We start from the raw sequence: 22,065 nt of genomic DNA, 5'->3' as shown, positions 1-22,065 counted from the left end.
GGTCAGTCCCCGACTTGCTAGATCATCTTAAATAATGTTCTCATGAAGAGTTTATTCAATTAAAAAAACTTCAAAAAAGTAAGATTCTAGGTTAGGTTTGGTAAAATGCATTTAAGCCTTGCAGGCAACCCACCTAGCCCGCAGGGGCTAGCTTCAGATTAGTCTGATTCAATTATTAGCTCTCAATTTGAATTTCTGGACCTAAAAAACCTATAATTTTATGTATGACAGCACATACTTTTTAAAAATGCACTTAACCCCTGCGGGCCACCCACCTAGCCTGCTGGGGTCGGTCCCCAACTTGCTTGATCATCTTAAATAATGTTCTCATAAATAGACACAGTTTATTCCAGAAAAAACCCTAAAAAAAAGTAAGGTTCCAGGTTAGGTTAGGTAAAATGCACTTAGGACTTGCAGGCAATCCACCTAGCCTGCTGGGGCTAGCTTCAGATTAGTCTGATCCTTTTATTAGCTGTAAATTTGAGTTTCTTGACCTAAAAAACCTATAATTTGATGAATGATAACACATACTTTTTCTAAAAAATGCATTTAACCCCTACGGGCCACCCACCTAGCCCGCTGGGGTCAGTCTTCGACTTGCTTGATCATCTGAAATAAGATCCACATGAATGGACAGTTTATTTGAGAAACAAAACCTAAAAAAAATAATATTAAATGTAAGTTTTTAGGTTAGGTTAGGTAAAATGTACTTAAGCCCTGTTGGCAACCCACCTAGCCCGCTGGTGTTAGCTTCAGATTAGTCTAATGCTTATTTCAGCTCTGAATTTGAGTTCTTTGACCTAAAATAAACCTATAATTGGTTGTATCTCAACATATATATTGGGAAAATGCACGTAACCCCTGCAGGCCACCCACCTAGCCTGCTGGGGTTAGCTTCAGATTATTCTAATGCTTATTTTAGCTCTGAATTTGAGTTTTTGACCATAAAAACCTATATTTTGATATATCACAAGATGTATTTTGGAAAATAATGCACTTAACCCCTGCAGGCCACCGACCTAGCCCGCTGGGGCTAACTTCAGATTAATCGGTCCTCGACTTGCTGGATCATTTTAAATAAAGTCCTCATTAATAGACACAGTTTATTCAAGAAAAAAACCTGTAAAAATATAAGTAAGTTTCTAGGTTAGGTTAGGTAAATGCTCTTAAGCCCTGCAGAAAACCAACCTAGCCCGGGGGGGTTAGCTTCAGGTTAGTCTAATGGTAATTTTCGCTCAGAATTTAAGTTTCTTGACCTAAAAAACCTATATTTTGATATATAACAAGATATATATTGGAAAAAATGCACTTAACCCCCGCGGGCCACCAACCTAGCCCTCTGGGGTCGGTTCCCGACTTGCTGGATTATCTTAAATAAAGTCCTCATTAATAGACAAAGTTCATAAAAAAACATGTTAAAATATAAGTAAGTTTCTAGTTTAGGTTAGGTAAATGCTCTTAAGCCCTGCAGAAAACCAACCTAGCCCAGGGGGGTTAGCTTCAGGTTAGTCTAATGCTAATTTTCGCTTAGAATTTGAGTTTATTAACCTAAAAAACCTATATTTTGATATATAACATGATATATATTGGAAAAAATGCACTTAACCCCTGCGGGCCACCAACCTAGCCCGCTGGGGCTAGCTTCAGATTAGTCTAATGCTTATTTTAGCTCTAAATTTGAGTTCCTTGACCTAAAAAACCTATAATTAGATGTATTACAACATATGTATTGGGAAAAAGGCACTTAACCCCTGCGGGCCACCCACCTAGCCCCCTGGGGTCGGTCCCCGACTTGCTGAATCATCTTAAATAATGTCCATATGAATAGATACAGTGTATTTAAGTTAAAACCCTAAGAAAAAACAATTTAAGTTAAGTGTCCACATCAAAATAGACCAAAAAAAGCCTAAAAATCCCATTTCCTAACCTAACCTTAAAATAAAAATTTTTAGATTTTTTTGCCATTTAGATGTAATACCTATAGGACTAGGCTTATATACCAAGTTTGAAGGGTCTAGCTAAATTTTAAGACCATTTTGCTCACGGATTACGAATAAATGTCATTACGCCCCCCCCCCCCCTTTTTGGAGATAATCAATCCAAGTATCATTTTACCGTGAACTACATCGAGGTGGGTTCTTATAAAACTTTTGCCCCACTAAAATCATTTTGGAACATTATTTTTCTCAATTAATTTTTTTTAAGAATGACAATCGCATTTCCCCCATTTGATGTTACAAAAAATGGGAAAAACAAGGGAGCAATTGAGTGTTCCAAAGTTCAGTGGGGTAAGGATTTTTAAGAACCTACCTCTGACCACAGATTTTTCTACCTAACTAGTACCTGAATTTAATTTTTGTACAATAAAATAGTTAGGTATTTATTATAAACAGCTTTTCGAGGATATAAAATAAAAATGTACAAATCTAATATTAAAACCAGTTTTGTCTTCCCCAATATTATAATTGTAAATTTTATATATTCTTAGAAAACTGGTTGTAATATGATACGATACATGTTTTTTTTAGTATGGCTTAGAACTGGTTCTAACCCAGCGGATATTTATCGAAGCCATACAAGAATAGTTATTCTTCGCATCGTATTATAAACAGCTTTCCGCGGATATAAAATGTATAATTATCAGATTAAAACTATTTTTTTAGCCCCGAGATTCCGAAGGCACGGGCTAAAAAGACCGGTTTTTAGCTTATGGTTGTATATTTTTATATTCGTAGAAAACTGAATTTAATACGATGCTAGACATATTTTTTTCGTTTTGATGAGAACCGGTTCTAATTTACCGGATATTAATCGATTTCGAATGAAAAGTATATTATTGTTTCATTTTTCAAAAATGCATGTTTTCATAAATATAAAAATTTTCTGTTTTTTTGTTGTTGAATTAATATAAATGTTTATAAGAAAATATATTCTTTGATAAGGATTGTTTTTATGATTTATTATTAGCCAAGCTACTGCAAAATCTGTACGTCTGTCAATCTGTAAGGAACCGTGTTGGGGAAACATGATTTTCTTTATTAAGGATTACCATTACCTCGTAAGGGATTACATTACCTTACCTTACCTTACCGGCGACGAGCGGATGCGCTACGTGTTGAGCCACGATCGCGGGATTTTTCTATATTCAAGATAGCTTAAAGATGAATTATCATTTTGGAAGATTGCCTTTAATGATGAGAATCTTGTTTAAAACTTAATCACTGAGTCGGTCTTTCAGTAATGATCAATATATTTTGAGTTGCGAAGAAAGTTTCTATCTGTGCTTCTCTACTTATGGATGTTGTCATCCTTGTTTGTTAGTAGCAATATGTATGTTTTATAAGTATTAAAACTTTTTTTTATATGAGGTTTCGTGATTTATTTTTATGTTTTGTATAGTCTATCAGTATGGCAGCTAAACCTCTGCTACAATGTCTGTATAGCGATGCGGAGCCGCCTTTGAAAATAATGGCTCTGGCTCCGACCTACAATCAAGAAAAACTCAACATATTTCTTTTTGCCAAGTCTTTTTTGATCTTTAAAAGGTTTAAAAGTTTAGCTTTTGATAAAAATGGACTTGGAAAACTTAAAAGAGGCATTTGCACAGAGTTACCAAATTATAATTAATAAAAAATCTCATTTTTTGATAACCCGGAGCTGTTTTTAAGGAAAATAACGACTCCGCAATGCTGTGTCTGTATGTCCATTTAAGATTTCTTTTGTACTTATTTAGTCGCTTTGCTATAATGTAAAACTACTCAATAATTTGAAATGTCCTTCTGTCTGTCCATAAGACACAATCTGGGGCAATCGTGATTTTCTCGGCTCACATTCAAGATAGACAGCTGAAACTTCTTGTCAATATTCCCATATTAGGACCTATGATAACTACTCTGTAAAGGAAAACCATATCGGTTAAGTGGTTAGCGAGATTCTTCGTTACACACACACAGACAGAGATTCTTTTATTTTATTTTAAGGATTGGTCTATCAGTCATTATACCAAATACTCTTAAATTATAACAATTTGATCCATAACTGTGTCAGTTTGTTCATCCATGATTTTTTTGTGCCTCGCTACTTATGGATGTTTTCATCTTTGTTATTTGATAAGCCAACTTAATAACGGAAGTTTAGTTTGATTTGAATGTTTCATAAATTTTTATTTTTTAAACTAGTAATAATTCTATTATTGTGTATTATTCATAGTTATATTTTTATAGGTCAATGCAGCTGCATGCAGGGATAACATAGAAGGTTTAACTCAAATTATCTTTTTTGAGCAAAGAACCCCCTCCCCTTTCTTAGAGGATGTTGGGGGGGAGGGGGGTAGTGTATATGATTAGTTTTTCATTTGGTTTTTTTATTGCTTGGATTAGGTTAATATTGGAAAAATCTTAGAGCTAGAGTGAGCTAATTTCGGATTTAAGCTTCTGTAGGGCCAAATTTACTTTTAAGAATATCGGTGACCGACGCTACCGCCGAAAACAGCCTTTTTCCGCCGCCGCCAAAATTTCTTTCTCGCCGAATTAGGCAATTTGGAATCATTAGAGACCATGTTATTTTTTTTTCAAAAATTTTCCCCTTGAAAATTAAAATTCTATTATTTTGTATTATTCATAGTTATATTCTTATAGGTCATTATAACACGAGAATATAAAAAGGAGGTTTAACTCAAATTTGTTTTTGAGCACAGAACCTTCCTCTAAAAAAAGGCGGAGGGGGGTGGGTAGTTAGTTTTTCGGGTTTAAATAAAATTATTTTAGGTTAGGTTATTTTGGGTACTGGTGAACGCCGCGCCGCAGATTTAGGGAATGCCTCCCCCCCTCTCCCCTGAAACAAACAAACTATTCTGTCTGTACAAAAAATGTCCCTCCCTGCCCACCACTTAAAAAAAAAATGGGGGTTTATACTTTTTCTACACTATAATCTATGTGCCGTGTGCCTCTAGAGTCCGCTAGTTTTAATGATTATATTCTAAATATTAATTCCCAATTAGGTTAGATAAAAATGAACGGGTATGGAGGAAGACCAAAGAGTGATGGTAACTTTTTTTTTGTTTAGGAGCGCATCTACTCTACAACTAGTAAAGATCCGACCACCCGTAAGTCGGCAGTAAGGCAGTCCTAAACGAGGGGAAATGTAATTTTCTCGGCTACTATTTTAGTTAGACAACTGAAATTTTGAAAAAACCTATAGATTTTTGCCCCCCCCCCCCCTTTAGACTACATTCTAGGGGGGTGTAACCTTTAGGTGGGTGATCCCTGAGTTTATCTCTTTTTTGAAAACTTACATACTCCCTAATGTACCACCTCTTTACCCCCAGGGCCCACCCCTTCATTTTTAGTTACAATGGGGGTGATACACTTTCCTAGGTGTCAACCTACCCAATCAAAAGTAAAAAAGACGTTCTTGAATTGGATCAATGTTTTTTTTTAATCTCCCTTAAATTTAAAGAAGGCGTGACTTTTTTTGACAACTCCTTTGGCTTTGTAGGTAATGACCTTACTAATAGAAAAGCTTCGCCTTTTAAAAAACAAAATTGTTTTAAAAATATTTTTTAAATTTTATTTTAGCTGAGTTTGTGAGGGAATTGCACGCCAGGTGTCAAACTCCAATTTCAGGTAAACAGGACAAGACAGGGGGGGAGGGGACATTAGACTGTAAATTCCACTGGTACCTAAAGGCTCATTCATTACTACGTTATATCTTTTTCGTTGGCTCAATAACTTTGGGTAATTTTATTAGGGTTTTTATTGGTTGGTTCTTAACAAGTAGTGCACTAACTTTCAAGGAGTAAGGGAGGGGACAATGGGTCTAATATTCAATTTTTAGGAGTCTTAGACTTTGGGTACTGGCCTTAAGGAATGTGCAAGAATTTAGCAGTTTCTGACTGACTTTGGGTACTAGCCGCTAACTCGCTGAGTTAGTTTTGAATATAGCAGACAGAAAAATTTGTTATGGATTGTCTGGTTTAATAATTTTTTTCTTCAAAAAATATCATTTCATAGATAAAAACATTATTGTGATTTATAATGCCGGATATCTGATATCCGGATAGTTCAATATCCGGTATCCAGCACAACCCTGCAAAAAACCTTAATACCTACAGTATATAAAAGGAAAAGTTGCTTCGCCCAAGATTCTAGGGAAGGGAGTAGGATGGTCAGAAAAATAGCCTAAAGCCACCCAAAGACATTTATAAAGCTTTCCTGAAAATTACAATCCAGACAAAAAAAACTTTACTACTTTGTGTATTAGGATCAAGAGAAAGTGTTGCATCTCCAAGTAGAGAAAGGTATGAAGTCCAGGGCTCGGCAGCCGCCTGTAACCATAAGAGAAATCAACCTTTTAGTATTTTAATAAATCAGCTGAAAGTCTAATATAACAATCCCCCGTTTTAGATAAATATAGTCAGAGCAAATTTGAGAATTATGCGCGGCTGCCGAGCCCTGGTTAATATTCATTAATAAGGATAAAAATATAGTTGTTTAGCACAAAAAGCAAGTATGGACAAACGGACAGTCAGATAAGTCAGCAGATGTTAAGTTTCCATAAAAAAAGAGAAAAAGACAATGGGAGTATAAATAATTAAAAATAGACAGCTTTACAAAAATCACGAAATTAAACATTCGGGTCTAACAAAACTGGTTTTAATCTTAAAATTGTTTTATTTTAATATCCACGGAAAGCTGTGTATAATATGATGCAATAAATAACTATTACTGTTTTAGACGTAAAGGAGAGCATAAAGAAAGTGGCTATGATACTCTTCAAAAAGGAATAAATCTTGCTGTATTTGTTATGTTTCCATTGATAGAATCGCTCTATTCATGTTAAATCTTTCGGGAAGAATTAAATTCATCTTCTTGTGTACAGACGGACGGACATTTTGGCAACATTATAAATAAGCTTCGCTACTTATAAGCAAGTTTTAAATTAAATATGAAGCTGAAAAATCTTGTCAAAAGTTCAGCATAGACGAGGAAATTCAACGGTCCGCAGATCCGGATTCAATCAGAAAGGTAACATCTTCCAATCCGACCCATTTCCGCTGGATTAGAACCATTTCTCAGCCATAATGAAACATCATGTATAGCATCGTATTACAGACAATTTTGCAAGAATACGAAAATATAAAAAAACAGTCCAGGTTTTATCAGCGAATGCCCTCGATGCTTTTTTTTTACATTAATATGGCACTAAAGAAATCCAAAAACATGAATATGCAAAAAATTAGATTTTTTCATCTGTATGTCATTTTTTTCTTCTAAAAGTGTCTTTAATCAACTATCCATGTGTTTATGTTTTTATAGATAACAGAACAGTAACTTTTTAGAAAGCAGCCGCGACTAACCCTCAAATGTAACCCATTTGAATTTTAAGAGATGGATAGCCATATTTGGGTTATGGATCTTCGGCTTTTTTTTTAAATGGTAAAAGGTTGATTTCCCAGAGATGGGTTTTTGAAAAAAGAATGCCGCGTTTTTTTTTGACATTTTTTAGACATGTCGAATAAACAGAGTATACAACTATTTATTTAATTATTTCGCTTTTGTTTGTACGGCTTTCATAGAAGAAAAACAAATTATCTTAAATCTATTTTTGCTGCATATTAATCAATGCATCTTTTTAGAGCTGTATTAGACATTATACGAATGACTAAAATATTAATTTGAAAATTATGAATTCTAAAGTTGTATACTCTGTTGGCATTCTTCGTTCAATCAATCAATGTCTAAAAAATGCCGCAAAAACGCGGCATTCGTTTTCAAAAACCCATCTCAGAGGCTTACAGGCTGCTGTCGAGCCCTGAAAGAAAGGCATCAGTTTTTATGCAAACAAAAGAATAACGTGCCGGAGCCGAAAAAAATGCACACATGCCGCGCTGATCACTCAACGGAGGAAAGAAAAAAATGTCGTCTTTGTTGCATTGGTATAAGGATAGGACATCCTATGGGCTTTCACACAGAGCATGACAAAAGAAAACTCTATGGGAACCTTGACAGTGATACACAAACTAATCTTGTTTTATGTAATTAAGTTGACAAGAGTGAGAGATAAGATTGATGAATTTGTAGAATTTGTAAATGAGTAAGTTATTATCCTTATATCAAAGTAACAGGATGTGTGTCTGTCTGTACCGAAGGATCTCGTTAACCGCTAAACTGATATGATTCTTATTTACAATATGTAGCTTCTCATAGGTCTTAGGAGGTTTATAGCTATTTGGGGGAGGGTACAACCACCCTCCCATGAGAAATCGCCAAAAATAAAAAAACGCCGCTTAGCGGATATTTTTGGTAAACACCTGATCTTAACATAGATTGAAAAGAAAACATTACACGTTTCCCTAGAGGTCTAGTCATTTATATAAAAGTAACAGTATGTCTGTCTGTCTGTATTGAAAGATCTCGCTAACTGTTGAACTGTTATGATTCTCCTTTACAATGTAGCTTCTCGTAGGTCCTAGGATGGATTATAACCAACCTCCAAATATAAATTACACCCCCCAATTTATTTTTAAAAATCTTTTTTGAAATATTGACAGCTAACATTTTGAGTTGGAAACAGCTGATAAGATGTTGAGTATTACTTATTCATGGGTGTGATTTGGTGTGATTGATTGACACTTTCAACTAAAGTACATACTTGTTCTTGTTTTAGTCACCTATATGAGTTGGAAACAGCTGACAAGATGTTGACCTGCCTAGAGAAAATGGACAGCTCACACGTACCACTGGACATCAGGTCAGGGATCTAAAGGGATAAGACAATGGCCGATGAATTGATGTACATCCTCAATGATGATACACAAAATTACCCCTCTGGAGTGGTTGAAACATTTGGACACTTAACTGTATTGAACCAACCAACTAAAATGTCCCCACGTTTGTTAAGAAAACATTATATTAAGACTTTGGGGAGTGTAAAATTTCTTAAGAGCATAACACCGATTTTTTTCGATGCCTAACAATTGGGGTAAAGTGGGGGGGGGGGGGGGAGAAACTCTACAGGTCCTATACCTTTAATTTGCTCTAACTTTTCGGGGCTATTATTCAGTTAACCTGTCTTAAAATAACAAACTTGTAGAATTATAATATTATCTTCAGGGAACCGTTCATGTACACGGTGATATTTGGAAATATTCGACCACTGAAAGACTTTGCTAAAAATGTTTTATTAAAGGTAAGTTTGATTAGTGAAAGCAGATTTTTTGAGATGATTCTTAGTCCAATGCCCCCTCCCTCCCTGTATGTTAAGGTACCATGTGGTATTAGGTACTAGAGTTGGCTCGATATAATTATCTCCCTATTGGCTAGTTTTCTATATGCATATCTATTTCTCAATAAATCTATTTTCCTCACCCGGCATTACTATCTAAAAAAAGTAAATATTTAATAATTTAAATGATTTTAAAAAGATTTTTTAAATTATATTTTTTCCTTTACATTACCATCACCAAAGGGTTAATGATGATGAATACAATTTTAGTTTAATATTTGACCACACAAAATGTCGCCACAATCGAATTCTTTTAAAACAGAGTTTTCTTAAATTTATTATATTATAAATTTAAATTTTCTTTTTTATGATTAGAAATTAAGTACATCAAAATAAGGTAAATAGCAACATGAAATTAAAAAAATGAATTTATTTTTAATAAAGTAAAATAATGGGTCTTATCGTTCTGGGCAATGAGAGTTTATTATGGATTATTGGAGCACTATGAGTTTTAATCATATATTCCTTGGAAAACTTGAGCTCGTTTATAGACATTTATTTCCTATATAGATCTGACATGGATCTTGAAGCAATTAAGCAGGCCGTTTTGTACATGTTAAAAATTGAAAGATTTCATTAAATAAAAGTTATCGCAAATATACTTAGTAAATAATAATTATGATTTAGTTTATATATTTTTAAACCCGTATGGTAGAGGGATAATTTACTGTTAATTTTATACTATTTCCCAAATTGTTATTACTTGTTCTCTCATTCATTGGCTTTAAAACTTTGGGTACTTTTATAAAATATTGATTGGTTGGTTCACACTGTCAATGAATTTTCATCCATTACCTTTTCCCTTAAGATATTTATTATTAGCGAATCTACTCTACAATACACTTTGTCTGTTAATCCGTCTGTTTGTCTGTCAGTTCGTAACGCAGTGGGAAAAATGTAATCTTCTCTGCTGCCTTAACATATGTGCATCTAGTATTTAAATACATTGTTGAGTCTGACTGTCGATGTGCTTCCATAATTTGTTGTGCTTCGGTACTTATGGGTGTTCTCATTCTTGTTTTTAACATTTTAATTTAGGAATTTGTTGGTAATATTGAGAATTTGGATAAGTTGATGAAAAACGCCAAGAATTACAAGGATAGGATGATTTCATTGTAAGTTACGAGCAGGGCTCGGCAGCCGCCTCTTAGCCGGAGGAAAATCAACCTTTTACAATTTTAAAAATCAACTGGAAGTCTGAACCCAACCCATACACGTTTAAATCCCTCTGTTCAAACAGGCAATTAAGGCATTCAATTAGGTTTCAATTTGAGGCTTAATCGCGGCTGGCGCGCGGCTGCTGAGCCCAGTTTATAAGCACGCTTTTCCTCAACAGTTTAGTGGATTTAAAACCGACACGCAACTAGCGGCCAATGGATCCTATAAATAGACACATTTGCTGAATCAAAACTGGTTTTACCTAAATTGTATCTGTTCCTTCTTTGCGATTATAGAATTTCAAAGATTTTAACAAAAAATGTGTGATGATTTGACTTTAAAATGGCCGTTGATGTAAAATATATATGCTGTATATTACCCTTAACACATGAAAGCAGTAGTTGTTTTAAAAACCTTTTTTTGTAGATTGATTATAACTTATAAAGTTGTCGACGGGGTAACTTCTGACTTTAATTAATGCTTGTTTTTCTTCAAATTACCTTGAAATTTTAAACTTAGAAAGTAAAACAGTAATAAAAAATAAACATATCATTTAACTAAAAATACTGGCACAATTGATTTACAACTTATACTTTTTTTAAAATTGAAGCTTTTCTACAATTGGGGTCGGTTAGTCTGTCCGTTCGTCAGTAACAGTTAGCTTTTTAGGTGGAACAATTACCCTTTTCATTAACTTGGACATGTTAGAATTTCCCTATCGATTTCAAACTTTGCAAGGTTATTCCTGTACTAATTAGATACGGTTTAGAAAGCGTATCAATTCTATAATCATTACCAGAATGGCCATACCCCCATTTTTAATATGTTGATTTTAACTTTTTTAACAACAAATTTTTATGTGTAAAAATTATCTAATTGATCTGATTTTTGGAATATTAATTCCTAGGACAACAAAGTTCAATGTTTAAAGCAAAGCATCTTTATAATCAAGTCCTAAAATGTAATTATGTCCTTTAACATTATCCTGTATTTAAACAGTTTTTTTAATTACAAACAATTAAACAAATTTATTTACACATTTGTTCCGACTTTTATAACTTTATATTCTGATTATTCACTTCTTAAACTGCACAATGATAATGTCAGTTTGTCCTACGGTTTCATAGCTTTGATTTTATAGATTTTATCATCCTTGTTTATATAGAAACAATTAGCATTGACACTCGAATTTTGTATGTAAAAAAGACACAATATTATTAAGTTATCAACCACATAAACAATAGATTGTTGAAGACATAAGGCTTTAATTGATTATATCAAAGGACTGTTATTAATAAGTATACCTAGTCAAATTAGTTAACAACTTAATAGTTGATTATACATTAAATAACAAGGATGACAATTTCCATAAAAGTGAATCTATGAAAGGGTAGGACAAAAAAAACATTAACAATTGTAGAGTGTCATAACTGAATAAGCAAATATACATATATGTATATGTATAAGTCTAAAAAATGTAAGTAAATTTGTTGCAAAATATAGGATACTGTTTAAGGACATTCCTACATTTTTGATATGCTTTGTTTATAACATTCTACCTTTTTGTAGTAGGAATATAAAAATGTTTCAAATAAACTTTTTGTAAATAGACAACGATTGTAGAATTGCTATGCTTTCTAAATCGAACCTTACTATTACTACAGAAATAACCAACCATGCCAAGTATAAAATCAATAGGACAATTATAAAATGCCTAAATTAACGATAAGATCTATCCTTTATGGACAGACAGACGAACAATAAATATAGAAAACCTTAACATCTCAGTTCTGCTGCTTGATTTTAAAAGAAATTAAAATCAAGCAACAGAAATGAGATGTAAAGGTTTTCTAATCTAACCTAAAGACTAACCTTTATTAGTTTGTTAACGTATAATCCTACATTATTAAAGATACTTGTTGTATGTATATGCTTCTATCCTTTATTCTTTATCTTGAAAGAGTCTTGTTTAAAAAAATATAATTATAGATCAACAAGGACCAAAATCTTTGACCTATTTAGATTATGATTAAATAATAATTGTTTTTAATTGCTAAATAATCTTAAATACACAAGACAATAATTTGGTGTTTAATTAAGATATACTAGCTCAATATAAAAAATAGCGATTGTGCCTATCAATTTCAAACTTTGCATGGTCATTCCTGTAGTAGTTTGGTACGATTATAAAGCGTAGCAACTCTATAATCATTACCAGAATGTCCGTACGTTCATTTAAAACATGTTGATAACTTAACAACTTTTTTAACAACAAATTTTTATGTGATCTAATTCTCCGTTTGATCTGATTTTTGGTATATAGATTCCTTGGACAACAAAGTACAATATTATAAGCGATGCAACTCTATAATCAAGTCCTAAAAATGTAAGTATGTCCATAAACATTATCCTGTATCAAGCAGATTTTTAAAACAAATTTACTTACAATTTTGCTTCGACTCTTGTACTTTTATATTCTGATTATTGAGTTCTGACACTATACAAGTGTTTATGTCCGTTTGTCCTACCGTTTCATTGCTTCGCTTTTATGGATTTTGTCACCCTTGTTCATTATATCAATTATTTTATCCATATAAAATCCAAAATGGTTTAGAACAAAAATATTTACTTTTGTGTAATAAACGGCAAAGGATCTAAACAATTAGAATTAATAATTAAAAAGTACTTTTGATATGACTTTTTATATCACTCATAATGCATAAAATAACCATTGTTATAAATCCTAAATATGCAGTGTTGAATTGTCTATAGAAATATTGTTTTAAAACCTCAACAAATATGACAAACTTATATTAATAAGCCATGAACATTAAAATTAAATGCTATTTTAAAGTCAAATCATCGCACATTTTTGGTTAAAATCTTTGAAATTCTATAATCCTGAAGAAGGAACAGATACAATTTAGGTAAAACCAGTTTTGACTCAGCAAATATGTCTATTTATAGGATCCATTGACCGCTTGTTGCGTGTTGGTTTTAAATCCGCTAAACTGTTGAGGAAAAGTGTGTAAGAGTAGTGCAGCCAATCCATAAAATGTGTATGTTCGTGCATACGTCTATATGTCACTTTGTGCAACCTTAAATGTACATTAGTTTATAAAGATTATTTTTTTCTTCTTTATCTACAGCTGTTTAACTTTGCTTTGTGTTTTTAAAAAGTTGGTTTTTATTAATGTTATTGTAAACTACTAATGCTGCGCTACTTATGGACATAATTTGTCTTAAATCTTATCCTATTTTATTAAGTAGTAAGGCTTTTTATTTACAGCTTAAAATCTCAATAACTATTAAACTAATTATGTTCTACATTTAAGAAAGCTTTACCCAGGTCCCGTGATTTTTTTAGGCTATTTTGTTATCAAAGTTAAGTCTTCGGATGGTTTGAAGCTATATCTATAGCCCTCTATGCCCCTTTTGAATACAGTGTCCTAGATACTAGAGGCTTAGCCAATAGTAAAAGTATCAAGCAGTATTCTGTAATATTTCAACAATACAATTTTTCCTTTAACTTTTCGGTGAATAAAAATATTATGATTCTAGATAGGTAATAAATACAGATTTTTTCATCCATGCTAACTAAGTCGAGAAAACAATTGTCCTTGTCTTGTGATAGGTTCGAATCTCGGCCAAACACCGCGTCATAGACAAAGACGTTAAAAATAGTTCCTACAGCTGCCATGTCAGCTGCGCGTCATGAACAGTTAAAGTATAGGGAATGCCTTTGCACAAAACAGGCACAACTCGTTACCATGCAAACAGATAGGACCTCCAGACAATGGTTGAGCAAACAAGAGAATGTTTCTCTAAAAGGTGTGTGACCATATAATCATGAACAGCAGTTATGAAAGATTTGGTTTAGAGATGCACCAAAAAAAGGTCTCTTGGTGTATCTCGTCCTAAAAAGCTTAACCTTTCAATTTAGTGTAAGTTTGATATTAGAAAAGCATTTAATACTTTTTAAAGTAGCGAAGTTATTTAGGGAAGGAGGAGACATTTGGTTGTTTATTACACTAGTTCCCAAAGTTTTATAATAACGTTTTCTTATTCGTTGTTCTAACAACTTTGGGGACTTTTATCGAACTTTGATTGTTTGGTTGATTAAGTTGAGTGTTTAAACGTTTCAACCACTAATTGAAATCTACAGAAGGTGTTATTTTATGTATCATCATAGGGAATGTACTCAAATTTATCAACCATTGTCTTATCCCTTTATATCCCTGGAAGTTACTATATAATTGAGTTTGTCTGTCACTCAGTCTCTATTTAATATATACCAATGGGCATTCATTATATAATTCATTTGGTCAGTTAAAGTATAGGTCACGTTTTAAAAATTTGAATATTAAAATAATACAGGTTTCGTGATTTTTTTATATGAATGCATTCTTGAGTTATGACCACTTAAAATTTACTATTTTAACCACCTTGTCCGTCCATCCATGACTTTTTTGTGCTTCGCTACTTACGGATGTTGTCATAATTGTTTTATTTTATTCACAGGTATTCCCAGTACATCATAAACATTCCCAAATCTGAGTTTATTGTAAAGAAATATTCGGATTTCTTTCAACAGGTGAGCATTAGTTAAGTTTAAAAAATAATTTATTATTATTTTTGCAAAGCGCACCCTTAAAATTTGAGACTTCCTTAAATCTAAATCGAGGGATGGAGATTATAGATTATTTTTTAGTTAGGGGGATGTAATTGTCCCTAAAATGCCCCTAGATACCTTTAGGTAAGTTGCTGTTAGTATATAAAAAAGTATTTATTAAATCACCAATGTAATACATCGTTGGCTTTGCTTAAAATTTTTAACTAATGTTTCAAAACTACTAATTATATTCCTTTATTCAAGGTTCTTTTTAAAACCCAAGAGAGACCTATGTTTTTGGAGGATCCTTATATTTTTATTTCAAAGTAGGTCTTTTTATTCAATAATTTTAGGTCTTGCTTTATTTTAATTTTTTTTTCTTGTCATACAAAATTATGTGAGTTTATTTTTTATTGAAAATTATTTCATTTACAAATTTATACACTCCTCAGATGCTTCATTTATTTTCTTACTTGTGGAATGTTGCCATTAAAAGTATTATTTTCCAAAGTACATTGTACATCCATTAAATGTATTTCACTTTGTCCGTTGGACAAGTGGTTATGATCTGAAATACATTTGGATTAATTTTCTCGGTTGACATCAGAGATAGAAAGCTTAATTTATGTGACCTTTTTCTTTGTCCATCCCATCTGTCTTCATTCAACATGTTTTAAAGAACAAATAAAACTTTACTTTTGGCTTTTATTAAAGATATGGCTGAGGTTTATTGACAATTGAACATCAACTCGATAACTTACTTTGTCCATCTGTATGTCATTTATCAGTAAATTTTTTTTCAGATTGCCGTTTATGTTTCTTGAATTGGTAAATACCTGTAAAAAGGCAAATTTAGACAATCCTGCAGAATGCTACAGGAGGGTTATGAATGTGAGTATTAAGGATTATTTCTTGTAATGCTAGATCCAGGATCCTTGTGATAATCCCAGGCACCAGTAAGCAATCGTCACCAGCAATATTTCACCATGAACTACAATTGACCCAATTGATGAATAGATATATAGATAGATAAATTGATAGATTGTTGGAAAGTTAGATAGATAGTAGATATAAAATGGTATGTTTTAGAAAGTGCTGAAAGCTACATGAGAGTTTTGAATGTAACTGTTAGTATGTAATCGATGGGTTGATACATAGATATCTATGGGAGAGAGGGGAGGGGGCGGGGGGATAGCATGATAATTACATAAAACTTTCCTACAATAGAAAACTTAATTAGTCGAGTGGTCATCGATATCTTTACAGACAAAGAAGCTACTCTAACCAAAAACATAATAGTTCTTGTTATATTTAGATAATGGAAGATGTAAACAAAATTGTAATGGGTACTTCAGACGCAGGTCTTACTCACTGGATAGACAGACAGATAGAAAACTAGCCAGACAGACAGATAAATACAATATAGAGATAGATATATTTTTAGCCTTTTTTTTGTCCAATACCAGTTAGGAGGTTGAATCCATTTTTTTAGAAGCAGAAATATAATCTATGATTACGGTTTTTACCCTCTACAAAACGTAATGTATGATTCCATTTTCTCCTCTCTTGATATAATCATGGCAGATAGGCCTTAATGATATCATCACCAAGAGAGGCAAAATTAGGGTAGATTCCAAAAATCATATCGGCCTTGATGATATCATTACCAAGAGCAGGTAATGGAATCATACATTACGTTTTTTAGAGGGTCAAAACTGAAATCATAGATTATATTTCTGCTTCTATAAAAATTGATTCAACCTCCTAGCTGTAAACATTTTCTATTTTCATTTATTTTCATTCTGCTTTTTTTTTCTTTATGAAGTTCGGAAATTAAGTATAACCGTTAATAGAAACTTATTGAATTTAATTTTACTAACAGTGTCCATACTTTTCAACCAATATGTTTAAAAAATTTGCCTCGGGGCTAACAAAACTATTTTTTTTTATAACTTTTTACTTTAATATCCACGGAAAGAATTCTATAATCTGATGCGATAAATAACTAGGTATTCTTTTACAATTGCAATTTAAGGTCGAATGCAAAACTTTCCTGGTCAAATTGAATCCCAGGTATGTACATTTTTATTATTAGTAGTAAATCTACACTATAATTAAATTTGTCTGTTTGTCCGTCAGTTAGTCCGTAACGCTGTGATTTTCTACGCTTCTATTTAAGGTAGACTGCTGAAATTTACAGTGAAGATTCCTATGACTTATGCACATATAGTCTACACTTTGTTTGTCTGTCTGTTGGAAAAGAAATAAACAATTTTTAAAGAGTCTAATTTTTAATTCTTATAATTCATAGGGAACACTATTGTACACTGTTCCCGTATTTTGTGAAATTAAGGTAATTTCTGATTAAACAAAGATGACAACATCCATAAAAGCGAAGCTCTGAAACGATAGAACACACGGATATTAACACTTGTATAGTGTCAGAACTGAATAATCAGAATATAAATGAATAAGAGTCAAAGCAAAATTGTGAGTAAAATTGTTAAAAAACTTCTTGATACAGGATAATGTTTATGGACTTACATTTTTAGGACTTGATTTTAGAGTTGCTTTGCTTATAATATTGTACTTTGTTGTCCCATGAATCAGTATACCAAAAATCAGAACATTCGGATAATTAGATCACATAAAAATTTTTGGTTAAAAAAGTAAAAAATCAACATGTTTAAAATGGACGTACGGACATTCTGGTAATGATTATAGAGTTGCTACGCTTTCTAAATCATACCTAAATACTTCAGGAATCACCATGCAAAGTTTAAAATCGATAGGACAATTCTAACATGCCTAAATTAACAAAAAAAGCTATCTGTCTCAGACGGACGGACGGACGTACGGACCGACCCTAATTATAGAAAAGCTTCGCTTTAAAAAAAAATAATTTATTATAATTTTGTTCTTATCCTTTTTAAAACCTTCTTCTCTTTCTTTTAAGCGTTGGATTATCCTCTAGATTTTCATTGAATCTTGATTGGTTTGTACAAGCTATAATCCAATCTTAAAAATGAAAGTATGTCCCTGTACTGTATCCTGTATTTATCCAATTTTGAAACAAATTTATGTACACATAATGTTCTGCTTCTTAAGTTCTGATACTCTACAAAACTTTTATTGTTCGTTTGTCCCTCCTTCTGATTTTATGGATGTTGTCATCCTTGTTTTTTTCTTAAATTTAGGAGGCTCATTGTTGCAGATCCAATGTAATTTACGCTGGATTAGAACTGGTTATCAGCTATACTGAAAAATTATTTCTCCTATTTATTTGAATCCGGTGGATAGGAACCGGTTCTCATCCATACGAAAAAATTATGTCTAGCATCGTATTATATCCAGCTTTCTACGAATATAGAAATGTACAATCAAAAGATTAAAACTAGTTTTTTTAGCCCCGAGGTGCTGTTTATAATACGATGCGAGAAATAACTATTTATCATATCGTATAACAGACAATTTTCTAAAAATATTTGATTAAAAATCATAAAATTAATACCAGTTTTGTTTTCGAAGCCTAAGGCTCTTCGGGGCTAACAAAACTGGTTATAATATTTTGATTTTGCATTTTATTATCCGCGGAAATCTGACTATACGATGCTCTAAATAACTATTCTTATTATTTAGGAGGCTGGTTGTTGGAGGTCTACACAGATTCTGGTAAAGTCGACAGCTTTCCTTTTCTACCAGTCCATCATTGTTGCTCAAGTTATGTAAGTATCTATCTCTGTGTGTGTGTGTAGCCATACTTTCTTAGTGTTTGGACCTAAGAAGTCATGAAATAGGACGAGACACTTTTGTATGCTAGCACCAGGGCTAGCTCAAGGTCCACGCTCAAGTACAAATACTTGACCAGCTGTCTAAAGGGACCTACTCCTTATTACCTCACCCTCGCCGAGTATTGCAGGTGTCCCAAATTAAGTCACCGTAATGAATGACGCTCTCCACAGAGGAGCTTGGGTAAGGGTTGTACTGATATTATGTACTTGACTATTGAGTATCCAAACTACCCAATTATCACCCTTCTTACACAACCAAGGGTAAGTTGCATGAAAGAATTGCGACTGAGAAATTCTAGTTGCCACATGGGGACTTGAATTCGAACTCTCACCACCGTAACTCAGTGGTTACCACTGACCTACGACGCCCCTTTTTAAGTATCTATCTAATTTTACTAAGAAGGTGGATACACCCACATATACCACCCGAATCCAAGTTCCACCCCATAATTTGCTTTATTTGTAGTGAGACTGAAGGAGGTGTGCAGCAGGCAAATTCTGCACAGCCGCCTAGATATGAGTTCAGATACAGGTTTCCTATCAACAAGATTACCATTGGGGTAAGATAAATAATACTTATTTGAAAGTAACAAAATGTCTGTGAGTTTGTCTATGTCTGTGTGTACAGTGTACAGAAGGGTCTTGTTGAACCGTTATGGTTTATTTTTACAATTTAGCTTTTCATAGGTCCTGGGAAGTTCAAAAGAAATCGCCCTTTGAATTAAATAGGTGGGGGGGGGGGAGTTTGACTCCCATAAACCACCATAAGTGCCCCTAGTGGCCTATAGAGGCATAACCGCTAATTAGTAAATATAGGAAATACAATGATCGTATTTTAGTCAGCTTTCCGCTGATAATAAAATGAAAATAATAAGATTAATACCTATAAGTTTAACAGTCTAAAACACTGTACATGTAATATGATTTTATTTTATTATTCGTGGAAAATACAAATACAATCCTAAACTTTTCAGTATAGTTCCAAACCGGTTCTATTCTAGCGGATACTAACCAGTTTCGAATGTACATTTTAGAACAGCACAAGACAGAAAACTTTGGAAATATTAGGAGAAGGCACCACCACGGGGTAGGTCAAAACTAGTTTGAACAACCCAATCAGAATTTAATAAAGTTACCCCAATTCTCAAGAAAACTAATACATGGGAATGTAAATTCTATTGGTAAATGCATATTGGTTTAAAAGTATGGACACTACTGAATCAATCAAATTTTCTTTAAATTACCCAAAGTTTTTGGCCCAACGAATGAGATAATGTAGTATTCAAATTTTGGGTAACAGTGTAATTTACAGTCCAACGTATCTCCCCCCCCCCCCCCCTTCTTGGAAAATATCTGAATATGGTACAGACCATTCTGCATATCAAAATGATTGGTTAACAACTTTGAACATTGTAAAGTGTTGATATTGATAGAAATTAAATAATTAATCCAAAATAAAACAACTTGAATAGTCGTATAATTCTTAGCAAATAACTTTATACCCAAAAAGAATCGTTATACCCAGGTATCTAAATAGAAAATACAATGACCGATAAATTTATTTACAGCATCCCAAGGATGATACACACCTCTTTCTGTAGATTATCTTTACCATCATTGGGAATGCATATTAAATCATTATCCATTGCCTTATCCATTAAGATCTACTATTAATATAATGACTTATGATTATTTATATTTATTGTGCAGAGATAAAGAAGTGGATAAACTTGTTCTTGTTTTTATCTCAGACGAAGAAGCAACTATTATGAGAGAGAAGGTATGCAGGCAGGGAGGGGACATTGGGCTGTACATTACACTAGTCCCCAAAGTTTTATTATAACGTTTCATAAATAAAGGCATAAACTCACTCACCTCGCATTATAAAAAGCTTGTTCTGAAACAGGTACATTTGATGATTTCTTATACATTGATTTCTTCGATATATCCCGACTTATAGATCATTTAAACAACAAAGTAAGACGACATTCTGGCCATCCTGATTATGACTTATTCTTGACTATTTATGGAACTGTCCTGTAGATATATCTTCATGACTTAATTTATGGAACTGTTCTGAAGATTTATTATTGTAACTTTGTTTGTACTTTGATTGACAGCTAATGTTGTATCTTCTTTACCTAATCAAAGAACACATTAGTGTTGATCAGCGTTTTCTTATTCATTGGCTCAACCACTTTGGGGACTTTTAATGAATTTTGATTAGTTGGTTCATTAAGTTCAGTGTCTAAACACTAATTAAAATCTCAAAAAGGGTAATTTTATGTATCAACGATGGGACTGTACATCAATTTATTGTCTTATCCCTTGAAATCTCTGGAAGGTAGTTCACTTTGTTGGTTCGTTCGTCAGTTCGTTTGTAACACTGTGTGGGGAATATTATTTTCTCGGCTGCTTCTAAAGATATTACCCTTATTTTTTAAAGGTTTCGAGATTATTCTAAGTTTTTGCATATATTCTCTTTCTTTCTTTTGACAATTGAAAATTTGTTCTAAAACTCTCTTTGTCAGTTTGGCCATTTCATCAGTTTTTGTGCTTGAGTATATTTATTTTGACAATTTATTTATCCCTCTTAATTTCCATATTTTTTTTATTTCAGCTACAGCTGGCTCTTAATGTAAGTATTTTATTAAACTTCAAGATACTCTATAATTGTTTTTGACTGCATGTCTGTCTGATTGCCCGATTTCGTAATGGTGTTCCATAATTAAACATTTATTCACAACACAAATATATTTTTGATGTTTTCAGCTTTCTGTTATATTAATAAAAATGTATAAGTATAGATATATAACCCAGACAACTACCTGGATCCAGAGTTATGGACCTTTTTGTCTGCTAGTAAATTGCTTTCTGCTTATTTGTAGCGACTTGGCTGTGTTGATATGTCCGACACTATTTGCTGATGTTCAGAGACCCAATTGAGAGTCGGCACAGGGTCCATAAGGGGGGAACATACAGTTATTTAATCCCGTTTATCTATTGTTTTACTTGAATGTTAAAATTATTTATTACTTTATTCTTTTTTTTAGATCTTGAATGATTTTAATGATAATGTAAATGCTCCAAAATAGAATACATATTTTTGTTTAAAACTTGTATTAAAGTTGAACTTAAAATGAAAATAAATAAATTCAAAGCAAAGGCCGTTGTTTTGCTATATTTCATTTGTATATTAATGAAAGAAAAAGAGAGAAT

The 22,065-nt window shown here is 32.7% G+C and overlaps 1 protein-coding gene and 1 long non-coding RNA gene across 3 annotated transcripts; both read left to right on the top strand.

Annotated features, from left to right (window-relative positions):
• The first annotated feature begins 2,086 nt into the window (after nucleotides 1-2,086).
• LOC145334493 (uncharacterized) lies at nucleotides 2,087-2,944 on the top strand. The gene is made up of 2 exons (XR_013884835.1): nucleotides 2,087-2,131; nucleotides 2,323-2,944. It is a non-coding gene; the product is annotated as an uncharacterized LOC145334493 (long non-coding RNA).
• A 2,043-nt stretch (nucleotides 2,945-4,987) lies between these two features.
• Nucleotides 4,988-22,011, top strand: LOC145334492 (kalirin-like). 2 transcript variants are annotated; one of them, XM_080179954.1, is made up of 21 exons: nucleotides 4,988-5,044; nucleotides 5,577-5,624; nucleotides 6,262-6,298; nucleotides 6,735-6,781; nucleotides 6,952-7,025; nucleotides 8,045-8,094; nucleotides 8,668-8,751; nucleotides 9,114-9,189; nucleotides 10,324-10,400; nucleotides 14,965-15,037; nucleotides 15,320-15,381; nucleotides 15,859-15,946; nucleotides 16,371-16,416; nucleotides 17,091-17,128; nucleotides 17,367-17,408; nucleotides 18,695-18,780; nucleotides 19,313-19,406; nucleotides 19,881-19,933; nucleotides 20,557-20,626; nucleotides 21,467-21,484; nucleotides 21,900-22,011. In XM_080179954.1, the coding sequence occupies exons 1-21, from the start codon at nucleotides 5,011-5,013 to the stop codon at nucleotides 21,939-21,941; spliced, it is 1,239 nt and encodes a 412-aa protein (XP_080036080.1). In that variant the 5' UTR covers nucleotides 4,988-5,010; the 3' UTR covers nucleotides 21,942-22,011. The 2 variants fall into 2 exon arrangements, with proteins under 2 accessions (XP_080036080.1, XP_080036082.1); XM_080179956.1 differs by lacking the exon at nucleotides 17,367-17,408.
• Nucleotides 22,012-22,065: the final 54 nt, after the last annotated feature.

This window comes from Acartia tonsa, chromosome 12 (assembly GCF_053477335.1).
Source record: "Acartia tonsa isolate MP-2025a chromosome 12, ASM5347733v1, whole genome shotgun sequence".
NCBI classification, from domain to species: Eukaryota; Metazoa; Arthropoda; class Copepoda; order Calanoida; family Acartiidae; genus Acartia; species Acartia tonsa.
Note: the sequence above shows the minus strand (reverse complement) of the source record. Positions and strands in the feature narration are given on the sequence as shown.

Bases quoted from the DNA above. Each gene is read 5' to 3' on its own strand.
- LOC145334492 (XM_080179954.1), top strand. From the start codon at position 5,011: ATGAACGGGTATGGAGGAAGACCAAAGAGTGATG. The intron at 15,038-15,319 runs GTGAGCATTAGT...CCTTTATTCAAG, and splicing joins ATTCGGATTTCTTTCAACAG to GTTCTTTTTAAAACCCAAGA. The intron at 17,129-17,366 runs GTATGTACATTT...TATAATTCATAG, and splicing joins CTGGTCAAATTGAATCCCAG to GGAACACTATTGTACACTGT.